The following is a 20,000-nucleotide window of genomic DNA, read 5'->3' on the forward strand; positions in this document are numbered from 1 at the left end:
TCAGTTAACTATGTTAGACATACTGTATCAGTTAACTATGTTACTGTATCAGTTAACTATGTTAGACATACTGTATCAGTTAACTATGTTACTGTATCAGTTAACTATGTTAGACATACTGTATCAGTTAACTATGTTAGACATACTGTATCAGTTAACTATGTTAGACATACTGTATCAGTTAACTATGTTAGACATACTGTATCAGTTAACTATGTTAGATATACTGTATCAGTTAACTATGGTATGGTTGGATGGTGTAATGTGATGTATGCATATGTAAATGAGATGTAATGTGATGTATGAATATGTAAATGAGGTGTCTCCTTTTCCTCTTCTGTCTCGTAGTTCCTAGGATCCTATCCTATCATCACCATGGTGACGCTGACCATCATTCTTCTCCTCAGTGCCGCCACTGCCCTGGGCAACACCAGTAAGAGACACGCTTTACTGCACTTTACACCACTGTCCATCACTTTACTGCACTTTACACCACTGTCCATCACTTTACTGCACTTTACACCACTGTCCATCACTTTACTGCACTTTACACCACTGTCCATCGCTTTACTGCACTCTACACCACTGTCCATCACTGTACATCACTTTACTTCAGTCCTGTAAAGTGCAGTAACAGAGACCTCACATTCCTCTGTGTGACATCATCACACATACGTTCACATGACTCACCTGTTCACACACACCTGGCTGTGTTTACCTGCATCTCAGGTCTTCTTCTAACAACTCTCCTTGTCTCAGATCCCTCAGTGGAGCAGCTCCCTCCTTCTGGTAAGGGTTATATCGCCCCCTCTTGGTAAAGGAGTGAAATTGAAGGGTCACTGAAGTTATTGAACCTCTGTCCATCACTGACAGTGCTCTCACACCTCCCCTGTTTCAGAAGCTGTGGTGGAGACCGAGGTGCAACAGCTCCCTCTAGTGGGTGAGTATGTTATTACTGATTGATACCTCTTAGAGGCAAACAGGGCATCCATCTCAACAACAGAGTCTTTGCTAACCTGAATATGTCTTTGTCTTGGTAGAGATCCTGGGTGTAGAGGACCTGGAGGACCAGGGGGTAGAGGTCCTGGGGGTAGAGGCCCAGGGTGTAGAGGACCAGGGGGTAGAGGGGGAGGACATTAACCTGAACATGTCTCTGTATTGGTAGAGGTCCTGGGTGTAGAGGGGGACGGGAGCCAAGCGGAGGTGTTGGAGGAGGAGGCAGGACAGGGGGCACTGAGCAGGAGTGGATGTGCTATTGGCTGGTACAGATATGAGGAGAAATGCTACAAGTTCAACTACTCCCCCACCACATGGGCAGAGGCAGAGGTATGGGACCTTGATTGTGTTGCTTCAGGTGAAACGTTATACTTTTTATACTAGTCTTTTTCAGAAGGCCTGAATACACCAGTCACCAAAATCTCTCTGTCTCTGTCCCTGTCTCTGTCTCTGTCTCCCTCTCTGTGTGTGTGTGTCTCTCTCTCTCTCTCTCTCTCCCCCCCCCCCCCCCTCTCTCTCTCTCTCTCTCTCTGTCTCTCTCTCTGTCTCTCTCTCTCCCTCCCTCCCTCTCTCTCCAGAGGAACTGTGTGCTCTTAGGGGGGAACCTGGCATCTGTGCACAGCGATGACCAGTACAACTTCCTCCAGAGTGTCATAGTGGGACATGCCGACCAATACCTAGTCACCTGGCTTGGAGCTTGTGATGCCGTCCAGGTAACACATTAATACAGGTCATAGATGATAACCTACGGGTTAAAGAGTTGTGGAGATTTGTGGAGTGTTAGCCACGTGGGGGTCATTTCTACCTGTGTGTAGTGTGTGGGGGTCATTTCTACCCGTGTGTAGTGTGTGGGGGTCATTTCTACCCGTGTGTAGTGTGTGGGGGTCATTTCTACCCGTGTGTAGTGTGTGGGGGTCATTTCTACCTGTGTGTAGTGTGTGGGGGTCATTTCTACCCGTGTGCTCTGCAGGAGGGTATTTGGCTGTGGAGCGATGGCTCCAGGTTTGCCTACTCCATCTGGAATGCGGGGGAGCCCAACAACTGCGACTACAACATCGCAGATAACGGCAACGGCAGGGAGCACTGCATGGTCATGAACTTTGGAGGTAATAATAATAATAATAATAATAATAATAATAATAATAATAACTTTATTTGTATAGTGCTTTTCCTGCAAACGTTGCAGCTCAAAGTGCTTTAATCATTATATAATCTTAATTTAATTATTTAGTCATTTAAAGGCAATATTAAAAAATTTGGTTTTTAGTCTTGACTTGAACATATGTGCTGAGGTTGCGTCCCTAATGTAAACTGGCAGTGAGACACAATCTGGAGCATAAAATGAGAATGCAGCCTCACCAAATCTCTTCTTTTGTACATGTGGTACACAGAGAAAACCAGCGTCAGAAGACCTGAGAGCTCTATTGGGCTGATATACTAGCAAAAGGTCTGAACATATTCTGGTGCTATGCCAGTGAGAGCTTTATAAACAAGCAGAAGGATCTTGAATTCTATTCTGAACTTAACAGGAAGCCAGTGTAGAGTCTCTAAAGGAGGAGTTATATGAGCTCTTCTGCTTGTTTCAGTTAAAACTCTCGCTGCTGCATTTTGGACTAATTGCAGCTGGCCAACAACTTTCTGTTGTGTGACAGGGTCTGGTGAAAAAGTCCTCAAGTAGGGCATGGTCATTTTTCAATCGTTTTTTCTCCCAGATTATGAAAGTGCAGATTGTAAGCTTACAAATGATTTGTCATACATCTAACTGCATGTTTAGCACATCACAACATACTGATAGAAAGTCAACATGCTAAAAACACACAACTACACATAACTAGATGATCGCACAGTCCTTGCTTTTGCACACGTCCTAAAGCGTACATTTCTTTACAATCCTTGTATCACTTACCCAGTAGCCTACGGCAGACGAGACAGTGAATCCAGTTGACAAATTCTAAGTATCGAGTGATCCTAAAACTGTTGTTTGTTATATGGAGTTGGGCTCTTCAACACTTCAAATTTCGTCATATGAAGAAAAATGGAAAACATCATTTGCGCGACTTGAGAATTGCCGACATGCGGATCTTTTCACCAGACCGTGTCACAAATGTTTGCCAATGCACCAACAACTGTACCACGTGATCACATGACCCAGACTTAGGGTGGCCCTGAAGTGTCAAGACGCAACACAAAAAAAAGAACTGTTTTGAAATGTGTTGCGTCTTTTTGAATTGTGTTGTGTCTTTTTGAATTGTGTTGCGTCTTTTTGAATTGTGTTGTGTCTTGACACTTCAGGGCCACCGTACTACAGACCTTCTCCTGCATGTTTCTAATATGGTTGTTTTACTTCCTGGTATTTCCCAGGTGGGCGCGGCCAGAATGACATGCGCTGCTCCTACCTGCTGCCCTCCCTCTGCGCCAGACGTCTGTGATGCTTCAGGTGTTATACACATGTTATATACATCTGTTAAAAAGTGCATACTCGTCATATGTTTTATTTGATCATTTATAATAATAATAATAATAATCATAATAACAATAACTTTTTATTTGTATAGCGCTTTTCCTGCAAACGTTGCAGCTCAAAGTGCTTCAATCATTATATAATCTTAATTTAATTATTTAGTCATTTAAAGGCAATATTAAAAAGATGGGGTTTTTAGTCTTGACTTGAACATATGTGCTGAGGTTGCATCCCTAATGTAAACTGGCAGTGAGACACAATCTGGAGCATAACATGAGAATGCAGCCTCACCAAACCTCTTCTTTTGTACATGTGGTACCCAGAGAAAACCAGTGTCAGAAGACCTGAGAGCTCTATTGGGCTGATATGATAGCAGAAGGTCTTTCAGATATTCTGGTGCTGTATGTATGATATATGATTATGGTTCTAATGTTGTGTTGAGATGACACAATTGTAACATGTCTCAATAAAGATATTTCAAAAAAAGTAATCTGTGTTCTATCGTACTTGTAGGCTCTCATGCTGATTGTACATCTGAGACATAAATGTAGTTTTATAAGTTAGCGTTTGAAAGAGGAGGTTTGAAACGAGGTTTGAAACAAGGTTGTCCCTTATCTTCAAATGTATTTATTTAATCTATTGACATTTTAGGACAAAAGGTACGTAACAGTAGTAATATAGGAGGTATGTTTATTAATAATATAGAATCCAAAGTAACAATATATGCAGATTATAAACATTTCACAATAACACCAACTGTTAACTCAATACTGGCCGTAACTCGGGACATGGAGCAGTGTTCCAGGATATCAGGTTTATATCCTAACTGACAAATACACCATCATGTGTATCGGTGCCCTGGAAAAAATATACTAGGTATGTTATGATACTGTATGTATCCCAGAGAAGATATGTAACATCACAAAAATACCTTTTTAAAGTAAGCTACAAAAAACAGACAAAATACTATATCCATGGACTGGAAAATCTATGACTCTCTACGGCAAAGTAGCCGTAATAAATGATTTAATAATAACACTGTTTAAATACATATTATCCTCCTTACCCACCCCATCAGAAGAACTTAAAAAAATATATGAACAAAGAATGTTCTCATTGATATGGAATGGTAAACCAGATCAAATTAAAAGAGCTTATTTATATAATACAACCTTTGAACTTAAAAGGACTCAATTATTCCCAAAAATCCTCTATCATACGCAGACTACACCACAACCAACACTGGCTCTCAGCCAGATTACTTGAAAGCTTCCACCCTATTTTTGACAAAAGTGTCTTTCCATATGTACCAGATGGACAACCGGCCCAGTCAGTAACTAGCTATATGTACCAGACTAGGACCAGTCAGTATACTAGCTATATGTATATATCTATAGGTATATAGGTATAGGTATATGTATCCCAGAGAAGATATCTACGTGATAATGACACATTTGATACTGCATCTGTACTCAACCGCTATCCTGCCCGATACGGTGTGTGAGATCTGACTGATACGGTGTGTGAGATCTGCCTGATACGGTGTGTGAGATCTGCCTGATACGGTGTGTGAGATCTGCCCGATACGGTGTGTGAGATCTGCCTGATACGATGTGTGAGATCTGCCTGATACGGTGTGTGAGATCTGCCCGATACGGTGTGTGAGATCTGCCTGATACGGTGTGTGAGATCTGACCGATACGGTGTGTGAGATCTGACTGATACGGTGTGTGAGATCTGCCTGATACGGTGTGTGAGATCTGACTGATACGGTGTGTGAGATCTGCCTGATACGGTGTGTGAGATCTGCCTGATACGGTGTGTGAGATCTGCCTGATACGGTGTGTGAGATCTGCCTGATACGGTGTGTGAGATCGCAGTGTAAAATGACACGTTTGCAAACACACATTTAGCCTTAAACATAAACATATTCACAGTGCTTGGATGATGAACCGTTCAGCATGTTTTTAGGGGTGGTAGAACGCACATATCTAGGAAAAGTCATGAAAGGAGGGTCCTGACATTTGATCGAGTGCAAAGATGTAACATTCTTCTTCAGTCAAATGACCCCTCACGGCTGTTCTAGGGTCAAACCTCTGGTTCAGCAGTTGTACTGTTCCATGACCAGACAGCTGCTTCAAAACATGATTTTTTTGTTACTGTATATATCTGTCATCCGCTAAGCGAGTGCAGTAACAATAATTGTTATAATCAGATACAGTTGTTACAGCTGTTTTCGGACAGGCTCGCAACAGCCTTGCTGTCAAGACTCAGCCGTAAAAGACAGGAGCGCTGGGAGGAGGCCATTGACTCCATCGACTTCTCGCACTCCAGCCGTAAGGCATGGAGTATCATGAACAATCTCACTGGTAGGTCCAGACACTCCCCCCGTCACTGCCCCATCTCTGCAAATAAAATCGCATCACAATTTGTGAAAAGTGGGTCATACGAGGGCAAAGACCGCGAGTCGTCTCGACTTGTGGCAAAAGAAGTGTCAGACCTCTGGAGGGCCCCAACACCTAGCAGTGACTACATCTCCGGTGAATTCACCCCGGAGGAGTTCGCTGCTGCCCTCCAGCATCTAAAGCCAGGGAAAGCTCCGGGGCCTGATTCCATCTGCCCGGAGCTTATTCTCCATGCCGCACCCGCCTTGAAGTCCTGGCTGAGAGCGTTCCTCACTTCCTGTTTGCGCCAACTCAAGATCCCCAGAATCTGGCGAAGAGCCCTAGTTGTTGCGATCCCTAAACCGAATAAGCCTGAAGGGGACCCTAAGAGTTACCGTCCCATCTCTCTGTTATGCATCCCCTTCAAGATCCTCGAGCGTCTCATCTACGCCCGCATAGAACCAATTGTCGACCCGCTGCTCCCACGTGAGCAGGCCGGGTTCCGACGCGGGAGGTCGACCGTAGATCAAGTCACCCTTATGACTCAAGACATCGAGGATTGCTTTTCGGCAAAAAAGAAGGCCGGGGCCGTCTTTATAGACCTGACGGCTGCCTACGATACCGTATGGCATCGCGGCCTCTCCTGCAAGCTGCTCCGCCTGCTGCCGGACAGGCACATGGTCAGAATGATCATGGAGCTCATCCGTAACCGCAGCTTTACCCTCACCACCGGTCGCGGACAGCTAAGCAGGCTTCGACGCCTTAAGAACGGCGTCCCTCAGGGATCGGTCCTGGCCCCCCTCCTCTATAATATCTACACCTATGACCTGCCCAACACACTCTCGCGGAAGTACGCCTACGCAGACGACCTCGCAGTGGTGTACTCTGCTGGAAATTGGCAGTCTGTGGAGGGGATTCTGAGCCAGGACATGCAGACACTAGTGGCATACTTCCGGAAATGGAGATTGAAGCTTAGCGAGGCAAAGACGGTGTCGGCTGCCTTCCACCTTAACAACAGGGAGGCTAAACGTGAGCTTAGAGTACACCTAGATGGAACTCCCCTGCCATGTTCCGCTGAGCCAATCTATCTCGGCGTGACATTGGACAGGACGCTCACGTTTCGCCGACACCTCGAGTCACTGCGCAAGAAGTTAACAGCTCGTGTGGCGTTGATGAGGCGACTGGTTGGCTCGGGCTGGGGCGCCGGCGCAAGGACCTTGCGCACGGCAGCCCTAGCCCTCGTTTATTCAACCAGTGAATACTGCGCCCCAGTATGGTGTCGCAGTGCCCACACCCGCCTCATCGACTCGCCTATAAACGAAGCCTTGCGCATTGTGACAGGATGCCTGCGTCCTACCCCCGTGGACAACCTTCCCATCCTAGCAGGCATCCAGCCCGCAGGCCTCCGCCGCATGGGAGCCACAGCACGTCTCGCCTGCCGGGCCGTGGAGCTTAATAACCATCTGCTCCATGATAGGCTCACTATAACAGAGGAGCCCTCCCGGCGTCTCAAGTCGAGACACCCATTTGTGCCTGCCGCACAGGATCTCAGGCAGCAATGCAGAGATCTCAACATCAGTGCGGCAGGATGGGCGGATTATATGTGGCGCGCGGAGTGGGAGGCTAACACCTCCATACTCCGCGACCACATCCCAGTCGCCGGCGCTGAGCCCCTCGGGATGGACCTGCCAAGGCTATCCTGGGTGAGGCTCAATCGTCTTCGGACCGGCGTCGGGCGTTTCCGCTCATCAATGCACAGATGGGGCTTGGCCCCAAATGCGTCGTGCGAGTGTGGCGCAGAGGACCAAACCGCAGACCATGTTATCCTGGATTGCCCGGTGTACCACCCACCCAACGGGATGCATGGTCTGTCGGTATTAGATGACGAGACGATGACGTGGCTTCTGGAGGGGTGTCCAGAAATATAGCCCGGGTGAGCCCCTCAACCAGGTCTCGGGGTGGTAAAAGGGTAGCCCCTCGGCCCCGAGCCTGGTGGAGTGGAGAGGAAAAACAACTACCCATACGCCGAAGCTGTTTTAGAGAATCATGTCATTGTGTCGAGGTGCACGTTGATCTGACTTCATCTGTCAGGTGAGATGACTTCATATCCTCCTCCGGTCTCTGCTGCTCTCCTGTGACGACGGAGGGACACACACACAGACACACAGACACACACAGACACACACATTCAGATTCAGATTCAGATAACGTTTATTGCCATTATGCATACACATATAGGAATTTGCTTTGGCATTACAGTAGGTGCGTTTATACTTTTTTTCACGTGTCAAAAAACAGGACAACACAACAACAACAACACAGGACGGACAACAGTGCATTGGATAGTGCAACATATATAAAGTGCAGTGCAGAGTTTTTACAGTGAGTCCAGTGCATATTCAGTCCTGGGCAGACTTGGGGGCGGGGGGGAGGGGGAAGCCAGAGTCATTTATCAGCCTGGCGGCTGAGGGGAAGAAACTGAGCCTGTGGCGGGCCTTCAGTGCCTTAGGCAGCCGCAACCTTCTTCCAGAGGGAAGCAGGGTGAGGAGGCCGTGGCCGGGGTGGAAGGGGTCTGCCATGATCTTCCTTGCCCTCCTCAGAGCACATAGACACACACAGACACACACAGACACTCACATACACACACAGATACAGACACACATAGACACACACATAGACACACACAGACACAGACAGACACAGACACACATAGACACACACAGACACAGACGCTCACAGACACAGACAGACACAGACACACATAGACACACACAGACACAGAAACTCTCACGAGTTTTATCTGTCTTAACTGTAACCATGTGCACACACTCACTCACACACACTCACACACACTCACACACTCACACACACTCTCACACACACACACACACACACACACACACACACACACACACACACACACACTAGGGAACTGCCTAACATGTCGGCCCTAAATCACTGGCTCATGTCAACAGAGGACTAGTGTCGTATGCATGGATGAAGTCTGTTTCCACAACTAGAATCTCACCTGTTTGATCAGTGCAGAGAAACCTCACCTGTTTGATCAGTGCAGAGAAACCTCATCTGTGCCTGCAGAGTTGTTGGAACTGTCGTCAGAAGCTACGAGGAAACAAGACAAGGCCAGTTCAACTAACCAGGAATACAGAACTACATTCTGACATGGAAACAGTCCCATGTTATACCTCAACAACATTTACATGCTTTATTTACCCAGGTCCCTTTGAGATATCAATCTCTTTTTCAAGGTAGCCCTGGCCAAAACACACCATAGCAGATTAACATTCACACAGTATGACACCACAACAACAACAACAACAACAACAACAACAACTAAATAGATACAATATTAAATTAGATGTTGAAGCAAGTAAATATTTCGGTTTTTATGGTTTCTAGTAAAAGATACATGGTGAACAACCACACATGATTGTCATTCATACATTTGTAAATGCAACATGAAGGTGTAGAATACTTACTGCTAGCTTGAGAGAATCCTGAAACACAGAGTTGTACATGAAGATATTACTGACTCTTATAGTTTGATTTAGTAGAATTAACCAACATGTATGACACTTTACTAACTAACCAACATGTATGACACTTTACTAACTAACCAACATGTATGAGACGTTACTAACTACATATGTCACATCCTGTATTTCTAGTGTATTTGGTGTTCCTGACAGGATCAAACCTGATAACACGCCTGTGTTCTCTTTAGATTCCTTAGAGGCGCTACTTCTCCAGCCCTGACTTCACATCACAACACTACCGTATTTTCCGGACTATAAGTCGCATTTTTTTCATAGTTTGGCTGGTCCTGCGACTTATAGTCAGGTGCGACTTATATATCAATATATATATATAATTTCATACTGACTGACATGAACCAAGGAGTAAACATTACCGTCTACAGCCGACAGAGGGCGCTCTGGGCTTGTGACAATTATATGCTGCTGCTATACCCCTGAAGAAGTGATCTAAAACATTAGCTTGTTGAAGCTAAGCAAACGGTAGCTTGGTGAACTTGCTTACTGGTAACTTGCTTGTTGGACTCGCTGGCTTGTTATGTTCATTTAGCCTATTCAGCCTCCCAGGTATGTTCTTTATGCTATTGTGTTGCTGAATAACTGTTAATGTGTTATGTTAACATACCAGACTTCTATTCAGCCTGTTGTTCTGTGTGCTATTGTGTAGTTGAATAAACTTGCCTTTCCAGATTAAATGTCTGTTCTTGGTCTTGGATTTTGTGAAATACATTTCTAAATAAATGCGACTTATAGTCCAGTGCGACTTATATATGTTTTTTTTTCCTCTTAATGTCACATTTTTTGGCTGATGCGACTTATACTCCGGAGCGACTTATAGTCTGGAAAATACGGTATTCCTGGTGAAACATCGACATCTACCAACTCCACTAACACACATCACTACAGACGACTTCATCACTGCTGACATACTGACAACAACACCTCCACTGATGACATGATGAAGAGGAGGCGTTTCTCACCTTTCTTGCTCTTCTTCTTCATGATGAAGAACACAGCGATGATGATGATGGCAGCCAGGAGGAGGAGTCCGACCGCAGCTCCAATGACGAGGCCCAGGGAGGCGGTGTCAGTGGTACCTGTAACCAACACAGAGCAGTCACAGAGGGGCACACTACCCAGCAGGCTACCATCTAAAAGACTTACAACAGATACATTTGACTAAGCAAGTGAATCATCAATCCACCAGTCGTAGCAGGAAGAGTAATCTAGCTCAGGCCCGGGGCCATTGGCAGTCTCTGTGATAGAAGAAGGGGGGGTTTTTTTTGTTGGTTTTTTTAAGACACTGGAGAAACAGGGGGGGAGTAGAAACCTTAGGAGACACATCATAGGGAGAAGCAGGTGTCAGTGAGGGGGTCCATGGTGCTCTGCTGGATGTCCCTTGAGACACTGAGAACGACCACGTTGTATCTTCTTACCTCTGTTGGTCTTTATGACGGAGCGCTCCAGTCTGATGACGATGTCGTCCTCCATCCCAGAGAGCTGAACCACACAGTCATACTGGTTCTCCTCCCAGTCCTCAGGCTTCACAAGGAGGTGAGTCCTCATCTGGAAGGTTCCGTCGTGGTTGGGGAGAAGCTCTCCGTAGTCCACATCCTCATACAGGTGATCTCCATCTCTCCTCCAGAACACAATCGCTTCACTGGGGTAGAAACCTGTAGCGTGGCAGGTGACTGGAGAGGAGGGGGTCTTCTGGAGCAGAGACACCGAGGGGGGGACTGGGGGGGGGGGGGTGAGAGAAATGTGAGTAAGAAAGAGAGAGAGACAGAGAGGGGGGAGAGAGAGAGGGGGGGAGGGAGAGAGGGGGGGGGGAGAGAGAGAGAGGGGGGAAGGGCAGCAGTAAATAAATAAAAAAAGACGATGAAATAAAAAGGAATTGTTCCACTTCAAAGTAGCGAAAACAAGTTGGACAAAGTTGAATATGAACATGTTGTGTCAGGTGACGTGTCAGGTGACGTGTCAGGTGACGTGTGCACCTGTCCTCTTCAGAGTGCTCTCCCCGTACTGCAGGTACCTCTTCAGCCAGTCGATGCAGGTCTGGGTGTAGTAGCGCTTCAGGTTCTCGTTACCAAACTGCAGACTGTCCCACCGGTGTTTGGTGGTGAAGGCCTGGGACACCGGAGCGACCCAGGACAACGTCCGCAGGTCGAAGGACAGGAAGTCCTCTCCGTCATAACCATGCTGGTGAAACCCCTCTGTGACCCCAGTCTCCTCATCCCAACTACAACCACACCTCCTCTGGTAGATATGCACATCTGAGAGAGAGAGAGAGAGAGAGAGGGAGAGAGAGAGTGGGAGAGAGAGAGAGAGCGGGAGGGAGAAAGGGGGGGGGGGAGAGAGAGAGACACACACAGATATGGAGACAGAGAGAGAAACAGAGAGATAGAGAAAGAAACAGAGAGAGAGAGAACGAAACAGAGAGAGACAGACAGACAGAAAGAGAGAGAGAGACAGAGAGAGAGAGAGAGACACACAGAGAGACAGAGACAAACAGAGAGAGAGAGACAGACAGATATACAGAGAGAGAGAGAGAGAGAGACAGAGAGAGAGAGGGAGAGAGAGAGGTTCAGTCAGACAGGGTCCTCTATCATGGTCTATCAGCAGTAATAAAACACAGTGATGTCACACCTTCACTCAGACACAGACAGAGTTCATGACTCAGAGAGTGTGTGTGTGTGTGTGTGTGTGTGTGTGTGTGTGTGTGTGTGTGCGTGTGTGTGTGCGTGTGCGTGTGTGTGTGTGATGGTGGCACTGCCTTGACCTGGTTCACGTCCTACCTCAGCGATAGAAGCGTCTCTGTCAACACAGCTAACTCTGCCTCTCCCTGTTGGACTGGTCAGGGCAATTAGTTTGAGATGTGCTTTACACATAAAGATGACCTGACTTAACGGTTTTCAATGTGAGACAGATCAATTCCATAACTCTCCCAAATCCAAGAGAACAACACGGAAATATCAATTATGGTTCAAATCATCAAAAGGAATGTAACAGTGGTAATGATGGGGGGGCGGAGGAGGTAGAGCCGGCGTCTAATGATCGCTAGGTCGCCAGATCGGGGGTTCGAACCCCGGCTGGACACATGTCGAAGTGTCCTTGGGCAAGACACTGAACCCCCCAAATTGCTCCCAGTGAGCGGGCCGGCCGGCGCCTTGCATGGTAGCTTGGCCGCCATTGGTGTGTGAATGTGTGTGTGAATGGGTGAATGAGAGGCCGTTGTAAAGCGCTTTGGAATAAGGCATAGCTATATAAGTCAGTCTATATAAGTCAGTGTATATAAGTCAGTCTATATAAGTCAGTCTATATAAGTCAGTGTATATAAGTAATCTATATAAGTCAGTCTGTATAAGTCAGTCTATATAAGTCATCTATATAAGTCAGTCTATATCAGTCAGTCTATATAAGTCAGTCTATATAAGTCAGTCTATATAAGTCATCTATATAAGTCAGTCTATATCAGTCAGTCTATATAAGTCAGTCTATATAAGTCAGTCTGTATAGGTCATCTATATAAGTCAGTCTATACAAGTCAGTCTATATAAGTCAGTCTATATAAGTCAGTCTATATAAGTCAGTCTATATAAGTCAGTCTATATAAGTAATATATATAAGTCATCTATATAAGTCAGTCTATATAAGTCAGTGTATATAAGTCAGTGTATATAAGTCATCTATATAAGTCAGTCTGTATAAGTCAGTCTATATAAGTCATCTATATAAGTCAGTCTATATAAGTCATCTATATAAGTCAGTCTATATAAGTCAGTGGATATAAGTCAGTCTATATAAGTCATCTATATAAGTCAGTCTATATAAGTCAGTCTATATAAGTCAGTCTGTATAAGTCAGTCTATATAAGTCAGTCTATATAAGTCAGTGTATATAAGTCAGTCTATATAAGTCAGTGTATATCAGTCAGTCTATATAAGTCAGTCTATATAAGTCAGTCTATATAAGTCAGTCTATATAAGTAATCTATATAAGTCAGTCTATATAAGTCAGTGTATATAAGTCATCTATATAAGTAATCTATATAAGTCAGTGTATATAAGTCATCTATATAAGTAATCTATATAAGTCATCTATATAAGTCACCTATATAAGTCAGTCTTTATAAGTCAGTCTATATAAGTCAGTCTATATAAGTCATCTATATAAGTCAGTCTATATAAGTCAGTCTATATAAGTCATCTATATAAGTCAGTCTATATAAGTCAGTCTATATAAGTCAGTCTATATAAGTCAGTCTATATAAGTAATCTATATAAGTCAGTCTATATAAGTCATCTATATAAGTCAGTCTATATAAGTCAGTGTATATAAGTCAGTCTATATAAGTCATCTATATAAGTCAGTCTATATAAGTCAGTGTATATAAGTCAGTGTATATAAGTCAGTCTATATAAGTCAGTGTATATAAGTCAGTCTATATAAGTCAGTCTATATATGTCATCTATATAAGTCAGTCTATATAAGTCAGTCTATATAAGTCAGTCTATATAAGTCAGTCTATATAAGTAATCTATATAAGTCAGTCTATATAAGTCATCTATATAAGTCAGTCTATATAAGTCAGTGTATATAAGTCAGTCTATATAAGTCATCTATATAAGTCAGTCTATATAAGTCAGTGTATATAAGTCAGTGTATATAAGTCAGTCTATATAAGTCAGTGTATATAAGTCAGTCTATATAAGTCAGTCTATATAAGTCATCTATATAAGTCAGTCTATATAAGTCAGTCTATATAAGTCATCTATATAAGTCAGTCTATATAAGTCAGTCTATATAAGTCAGTCTATATAAGTCAGTCTATATAAGTAATCTATATAAGTCAGTCTATATAAGTCATCTATATAAGTCAGTCTATATAAGTCAGTGTATATAAGTCAGTCTATATAAGTCATCTATATAAGTCAGTCTATATAAGTCAGTCTATATAAGTCAGTCTATATAAGTCAGTCTATATAAGTAATCTATATAAGTCAGTCTATATAAGTCATCTATATAAGTCAGTCTATATAAGTCAGTGTATATAAGTCAGTCTATATAAGTCATCTATATAAGTCAGTGTATATAAGTCATCTATATAAGTAATCTATATAAGTCAGTGTATATAAGTCATCTATATAAGTCATCAATATAAGTCATCTATATAAGTCACCTATATAAGTCAGTCTTTATAAGTCAGTCTATATAAGTCAGTCTATATAAGTCATCTATATAAGTCAGTCTATATAAGTCAGTCTATATAAGTCATCTATATAAGTCAGTCTATATAAGTCAGTCTATATAAGTCAGTCTATATAAGTCAGTCTATATAAGTAATCTATATAAGTCAGTCTATATAAGTCATCTATATAAGTCAGTCTATATAAGTCAGTGTATATAAGTCAGTCTATATAAGTCATCTATATAAGTCAGTCTATATAAGTCAGTGTATATAAGTCAGTGTATATAAGTCAGTCTATATAAGTCAGTGTATATAAGTCAGTCTATATAAGTCAGTCTATATACGTCATCTATATAAGTCAGTCTATATAAGTCAGTCTATATAAGTCAGTCTATATAAGTAATCTATATAAGTCAGTCTATATAAGTCATCTATATAAGTCAGTCTATATAAGTCAGTGTATATAAGTCAGTCTATATAAGTCATCTATATAAGTCAGTCTATATAAGTCAGTGTATATAAGTCAGTGTATATAAGTCAGTCTATATAAGTCAGTGTATATAAGTCAGTCTATATAAGTCAGTCTATATAAGTCATCTATATAAGTCAGTCTATATAAGTCAGTCTATATAAGTCATCTATATAAGTCAGTCTATATAAGTCAGTCTATATAAGTCAGTCTATATAAGTCAGTCTATATAAGTAATCTATATAAGTCAGTCTATATAAGTCATCTATATAAGTCAGTCTATATAAGTCAGTGTATATAAGTCAGTCTATATAAGTCATCTATATAAGTCAGTCTATATAAGTCAGTCTATATAAGTCAGTCTATATAAGTCAGTCTATATAAGTAATCTATATAAGTCAGTCTATATAAGTCATCTATATAAGTCAGTCTATATAAGTCAGTGTATATAAGTCAGTCTATATAAGTCATCTATATAAGTCAGTCTATATAAGTCAGTGTATATAAGTCAGTGTATATAAGTCATCTATATAAGTCAGTCTATATAAGTCAGTCTAGATAAGTCAGTCTAGATAAGTCAGTCTATATAAGTCAGTCTATATAAGTCATCTATATAAGTCAGTCTATATAAGTCAGTCTATATAAGTCAGTCTATATAAGTCAGTCTATATAAGTCATCTATATAAGTCAGTCTATATAAGTCAGTCTATATAAGTCAGTCTATATAAGTCATCTATATAAGTCGTCTATATAAGTCAGTGTATATAAGTCAGTCTATATAAGTCATCTATATAAGTCAGTCTATATAAGTCAGTGTATATAAGTCAGTGTATATAAGTCAGTCTATATAAGTCAGTGTATATAAGTCAGTCTATATAAGTCAGTCTATATAAGTCATCTATATAAGTCAGTCTATATAAGTCAGTCTATATAAGTCATCTATATAAGTCAGTCTATATAAGTCAGTCTATATAAGTCAGTCTATATAAGTCAGTCTATATAAGTAATCTATATAAGTCAGTCTATATAAGTCATCTATATAAGTCAGTCTATATAAGTCAGTGTATATAAGTCAGTCTATATAAGTCATCTATATAAGTCAGTCTATATAAGTCAGTCTATATAAGTCAGTCTATATAAGTCAGTCTATATAAGTAATCTATATAAGTCAGTCTATATAAGTCATCTATATAAGTCAGTCTATATAAGTCAGTGTATATAAGTCAGTCTATATAAGTCATCTATATAAGTCAGTGTATATAAGTCATCTATATAAGTAATCTATATAAGTCAGTGTATATAAGTCATCTATATAAGTCATCTATATAAGTCATCTATATAAGTCACCTATATAAGTCAGTCTTTATAAGTCAGTCTATATAAGTCAGTCTATATAAGTCATCTATATAAGTCAGTCTATATAAGTCAGTCTATATAAGTCATCTATATAAGTCAGTCTATATAAGTCAGTCTATATAAGTCAGTCTATATAAGTCAGTCTATATAAGTAATCTATATAAGTCAGTCTATATAAGTCATCTATATAAGTCAGTCTATATAAGTCAGTGTATATAAGTCAGTCTATATAAGTCATCTATATAAGTCAGTCTATATAAGTCAGTGTATATAAGTCAGTGTATATAAGTCAGTCTATATAAGTCAGTGTATATAAGTCAGTCTATATAAGTCAGTCTATATACGTCATCTATATAAGTCAGTCTATATAAGTCAGTCTATATAAGTCAGTCTATATAAGTCAGTCTATATAAGTAATCTATATAAGTCAGTCTATATAAGTCATCTATATAAGTCAGTCTATATAAGTCAGTGTATATAAGTCAGTCTATATAAGTCATCTATATAAGTCAGTCTATATAAGTCAGTGTATATAAGTCAGTGTATATAAGTCAGTCTATATAAGTCAGTGTATATAAGTCAGTCTATATAAGTCAGTCTATATAAGTCATCTATATAAGTCAGTCTATATAAGTCAGTCTATATAAGTCATCTATATAAGTCAGTCTATATAAGTCAGTCTATATAAGTCAGTCTATATAAGTCAGTCTATATAAGTAATCTATATAAGTCAGTCTATATAAGTCATCTATATAAGTCAGTCTATATAAGTCAGTGTATATAAGTCAGTCTATATAAGTCATCTATATAAGTCAGTCTATATAAGTCAGTCTATATAAGTCAGTCTATATAAGTCAGTCTATATAAGTAATCTATATAAGTCAGTCTATATAAGTCATCTATATAAGTCAGTCTATATAAGTCAGTGTATATAAGTCAGTCTATATAAGTCATCTATATAAGTCAGTCTATATAAGTCAGTGTATATAAGTCAGTGTATATAAGTCATCTATATAAGTCAGTCTATATAAGTCAGTCTAGATAAGTCAGTCTAGATAAGTCAGTCTATATAAGTCAGTCTATATAAGTCATCTATATAAGTCAGTCTATATAAGTCAGTCTATATAAGTCAGTCTATATAAGTCAGTCTATATAAGTCATCTATATAAGTCAGTCTATATAAGTCAGTCTATATAAGTCAGTCTATATAAGTCAGTCTATATAAGTAATCTATATAAGTCAGTCTATATAAGTCATCTATATAAGTCAGTCTATATAAGTCAGTGTATATAAGTCAGTCTATATAAGTCATCTATATAAGTCAGTCTATATAAGTCAGTGTATATAAGTCAGTGTATATAAGTCAGTCTATATAAGTCAGTGTATATAAGTCAGTCTATATAAGTCAGTCTGTATAAGTCAGTCTATATAAGTCAGTGTATATAAGTCAGTCTAGATAAGTCAGTCTATATAAGTCAGTCTATATAAGTCAGTCTATATAAGTCAGTCTATATAAGTCAGTCTATATAAGTCAGTGTATATAAGTCAGTCTATATAAGTCAGTGTATATCAGTCAGTCTATATAAGTCAGTCTATATAAGTCAGTCTATATAAGTAATCTATATAAGTCAGTCTATATAAGTCAGTGTATATAAGTCATCTATATAAGTAATCTATATAAGTCAGTGTATATAAGTCATCTATATAAGTAATCTATATAAGTCATCTATATAAGTCACCTATATAAGTCAGTCTTTATAAGTCAGTCTATATAAGTCAGTCTATATAAGTCATCTATATAAGTCAGTCTATATAAGTCAGTGTATATAAGTCAGTCTATATAAGTCAGTCTATATAAGTCATCTATATAAGTCAGTCTAGATAAGTCAGTCTATATAAGTCAGTCTATATAAGTCAGTCTATATAAGTCATCTATATAAGTCAGTCTAGATAAGTCAGTCTATATAAGTCAGTCTAGATAAGTCAGTCTAGATAAGTCAGTCTATATAAGTCAGTCTATATAAGTCATCTATATAAGTCAGTCTATATAAGTCAGTGTATATAAGTCAGTGTATATAAGTCAGTCTATATAAGTCATCTATATAAGTCAGTCTATATAAGTCAGTCTATATAAGTCAGTCTATATAAGTCAGTCTGTATAAGTCAGCCTATATAAGTCATCTATATAAGTCAGTCTATATAAGTCAGTGTATATAAGTCAGTGTATATAAGTCAGTGTATATAAGTCAGTCTATATAAGTCAGTCTATATAAGTCAGTCTATATAAGTCAGTGTATATAAGTCAGTCTATATAAGTCAGTCTATATAAGTCAGTGTATATAAGTCAGTCTATATAAGTCAGTCTATATAAGTCAGTCTATATAAGTCAGTCTATATAAGTCAGTCCATTTAATGAAGGTATAAATTGCTCTCACCTCCACTCTGGTTGAAACGCTGCTTTGCAATACCAATGTTGGCTATGTAGATCTGCTGGGCGCCCATGGCGATCCGAGTGTTCCTCTCCCAGTACTGTGGGTCGTCTGCTGTGATGTCCTTCATCCAGTCCTGTTTGGGCACCATCCTCCTGGTGAGGCTGTCGTAGTGCTCTACCTGAACACCGTCCACGATCCCCACAGCCACAAACTCCGGGAGGTTGGGCACGCCAGAGGACGCAGTGTAGTAGTACTGAAGGGAGTGGGTCACTAGAAGACACATGAATGAAAGTATGCAGAGGTATAAGGAAGCAATTTACCATGAGAGGAAGGGGGTTGTGGAATCATTTACCACTGGTACAGGGTTGTGGCACGAGGCGACGCTACAACAGCCACTACATAATATAAAAAATAAATACACAGTTGTAACATTAAATTCATTTATTTACAATCATTAATCGTTTCAGAATAGATATATCCTTCCGCCACAGAATATAGTCCCATAAACAAGATCAACCTTTGCATTGTAGGTCAGCACAGGTGTTCTTAATCAGATTGATTTGGGAGGCGCATTGATACTGGAAATGCGGTCTGAACTGAAGGTTGTTGGGATCTTTACCACTGTTGCTAGCCAATCAGAATCCAGTATCCAAACACGCTGTTGCATAATACTATGTATTGTATTGGCCCTATCAACATTGGCCCTATCACACCCGGACCTGGGGTGACGGGGCCTTTTCAGCCGCAGCCCCGTCCCTCTGGAACGCCCTCCCCAACCACATCAGTCAGGCCAAAACCCTGCCGACATTTAAACAGGCCCTCAAAACCCACCTCTTCAAGCTCGCCTTCACCAGTTAACCCTCTCCCCCTCCCCTTCCCATGTGTCCGCAGCACTACCTTAATTAGGCCCCTAATTAATACTTTCTTTTACTTATTTGTTTGTCTCTTTTTATTATTACTACTCGATCTTCTCAGTTTGTAAAGCGTCTTTGGGTGTCTAGAAAAGCGCTATATAAGTCTAATGTATTATTATTATTATTATTATTGTTATTATTATTATTATTATTATTATTATTATTATTATGTATGAACTCTTACAAAGGAGGTTTACCATCATATTTGGTCACACTGATGGTGAATCTTCACACTGTAAGGCCGACTGT

At 40.5% G+C, this 20,000-nt stretch overlaps 1 protein-coding gene across 1 annotated transcript in view; it reads right to left on the reverse strand.

Moving 5' to 3' along the window:
- Positions 1-10,307: 10,307 nt before the first annotated feature.
- LOC308169530 (major histocompatibility complex class I-related gene protein-like) overlaps positions 10,308-20,000 on the reverse strand; it is a gene marked incomplete at its 3' end in the record, with an annotated part of 11,339 nt that continues 1,646 nt past the window's right edge. Inside the window, exons 2-5 of the mRNA XM_080544214.1 lie at positions 18,841-19,107; positions 11,387-11,665; positions 10,829-11,128; positions 10,308-10,489 (exon numbers count right to left, since the gene is read on the reverse strand). Of these exons, the coding sequence (XP_080400340.1) occupies positions 10,308-10,489; positions 10,829-11,128; positions 11,387-11,665; positions 18,841-19,107 (1,028 nt within the window). The remainder of the gene's footprint in view (positions 10,490-10,828; positions 11,129-11,386; positions 11,666-18,840; positions 19,108-20,000) is intronic.

The sequence above is a fragment of the Nansenia antarctica genome (assembly GCF_963989245.1).
Source record: "Nansenia antarctica genome assembly, chromosome: 13".
Taxonomy (NCBI): domain Eukaryota; kingdom Metazoa; phylum Chordata; class Actinopteri; order Argentiniformes; family Microstomatidae; genus Nansenia; species Nansenia antarctica.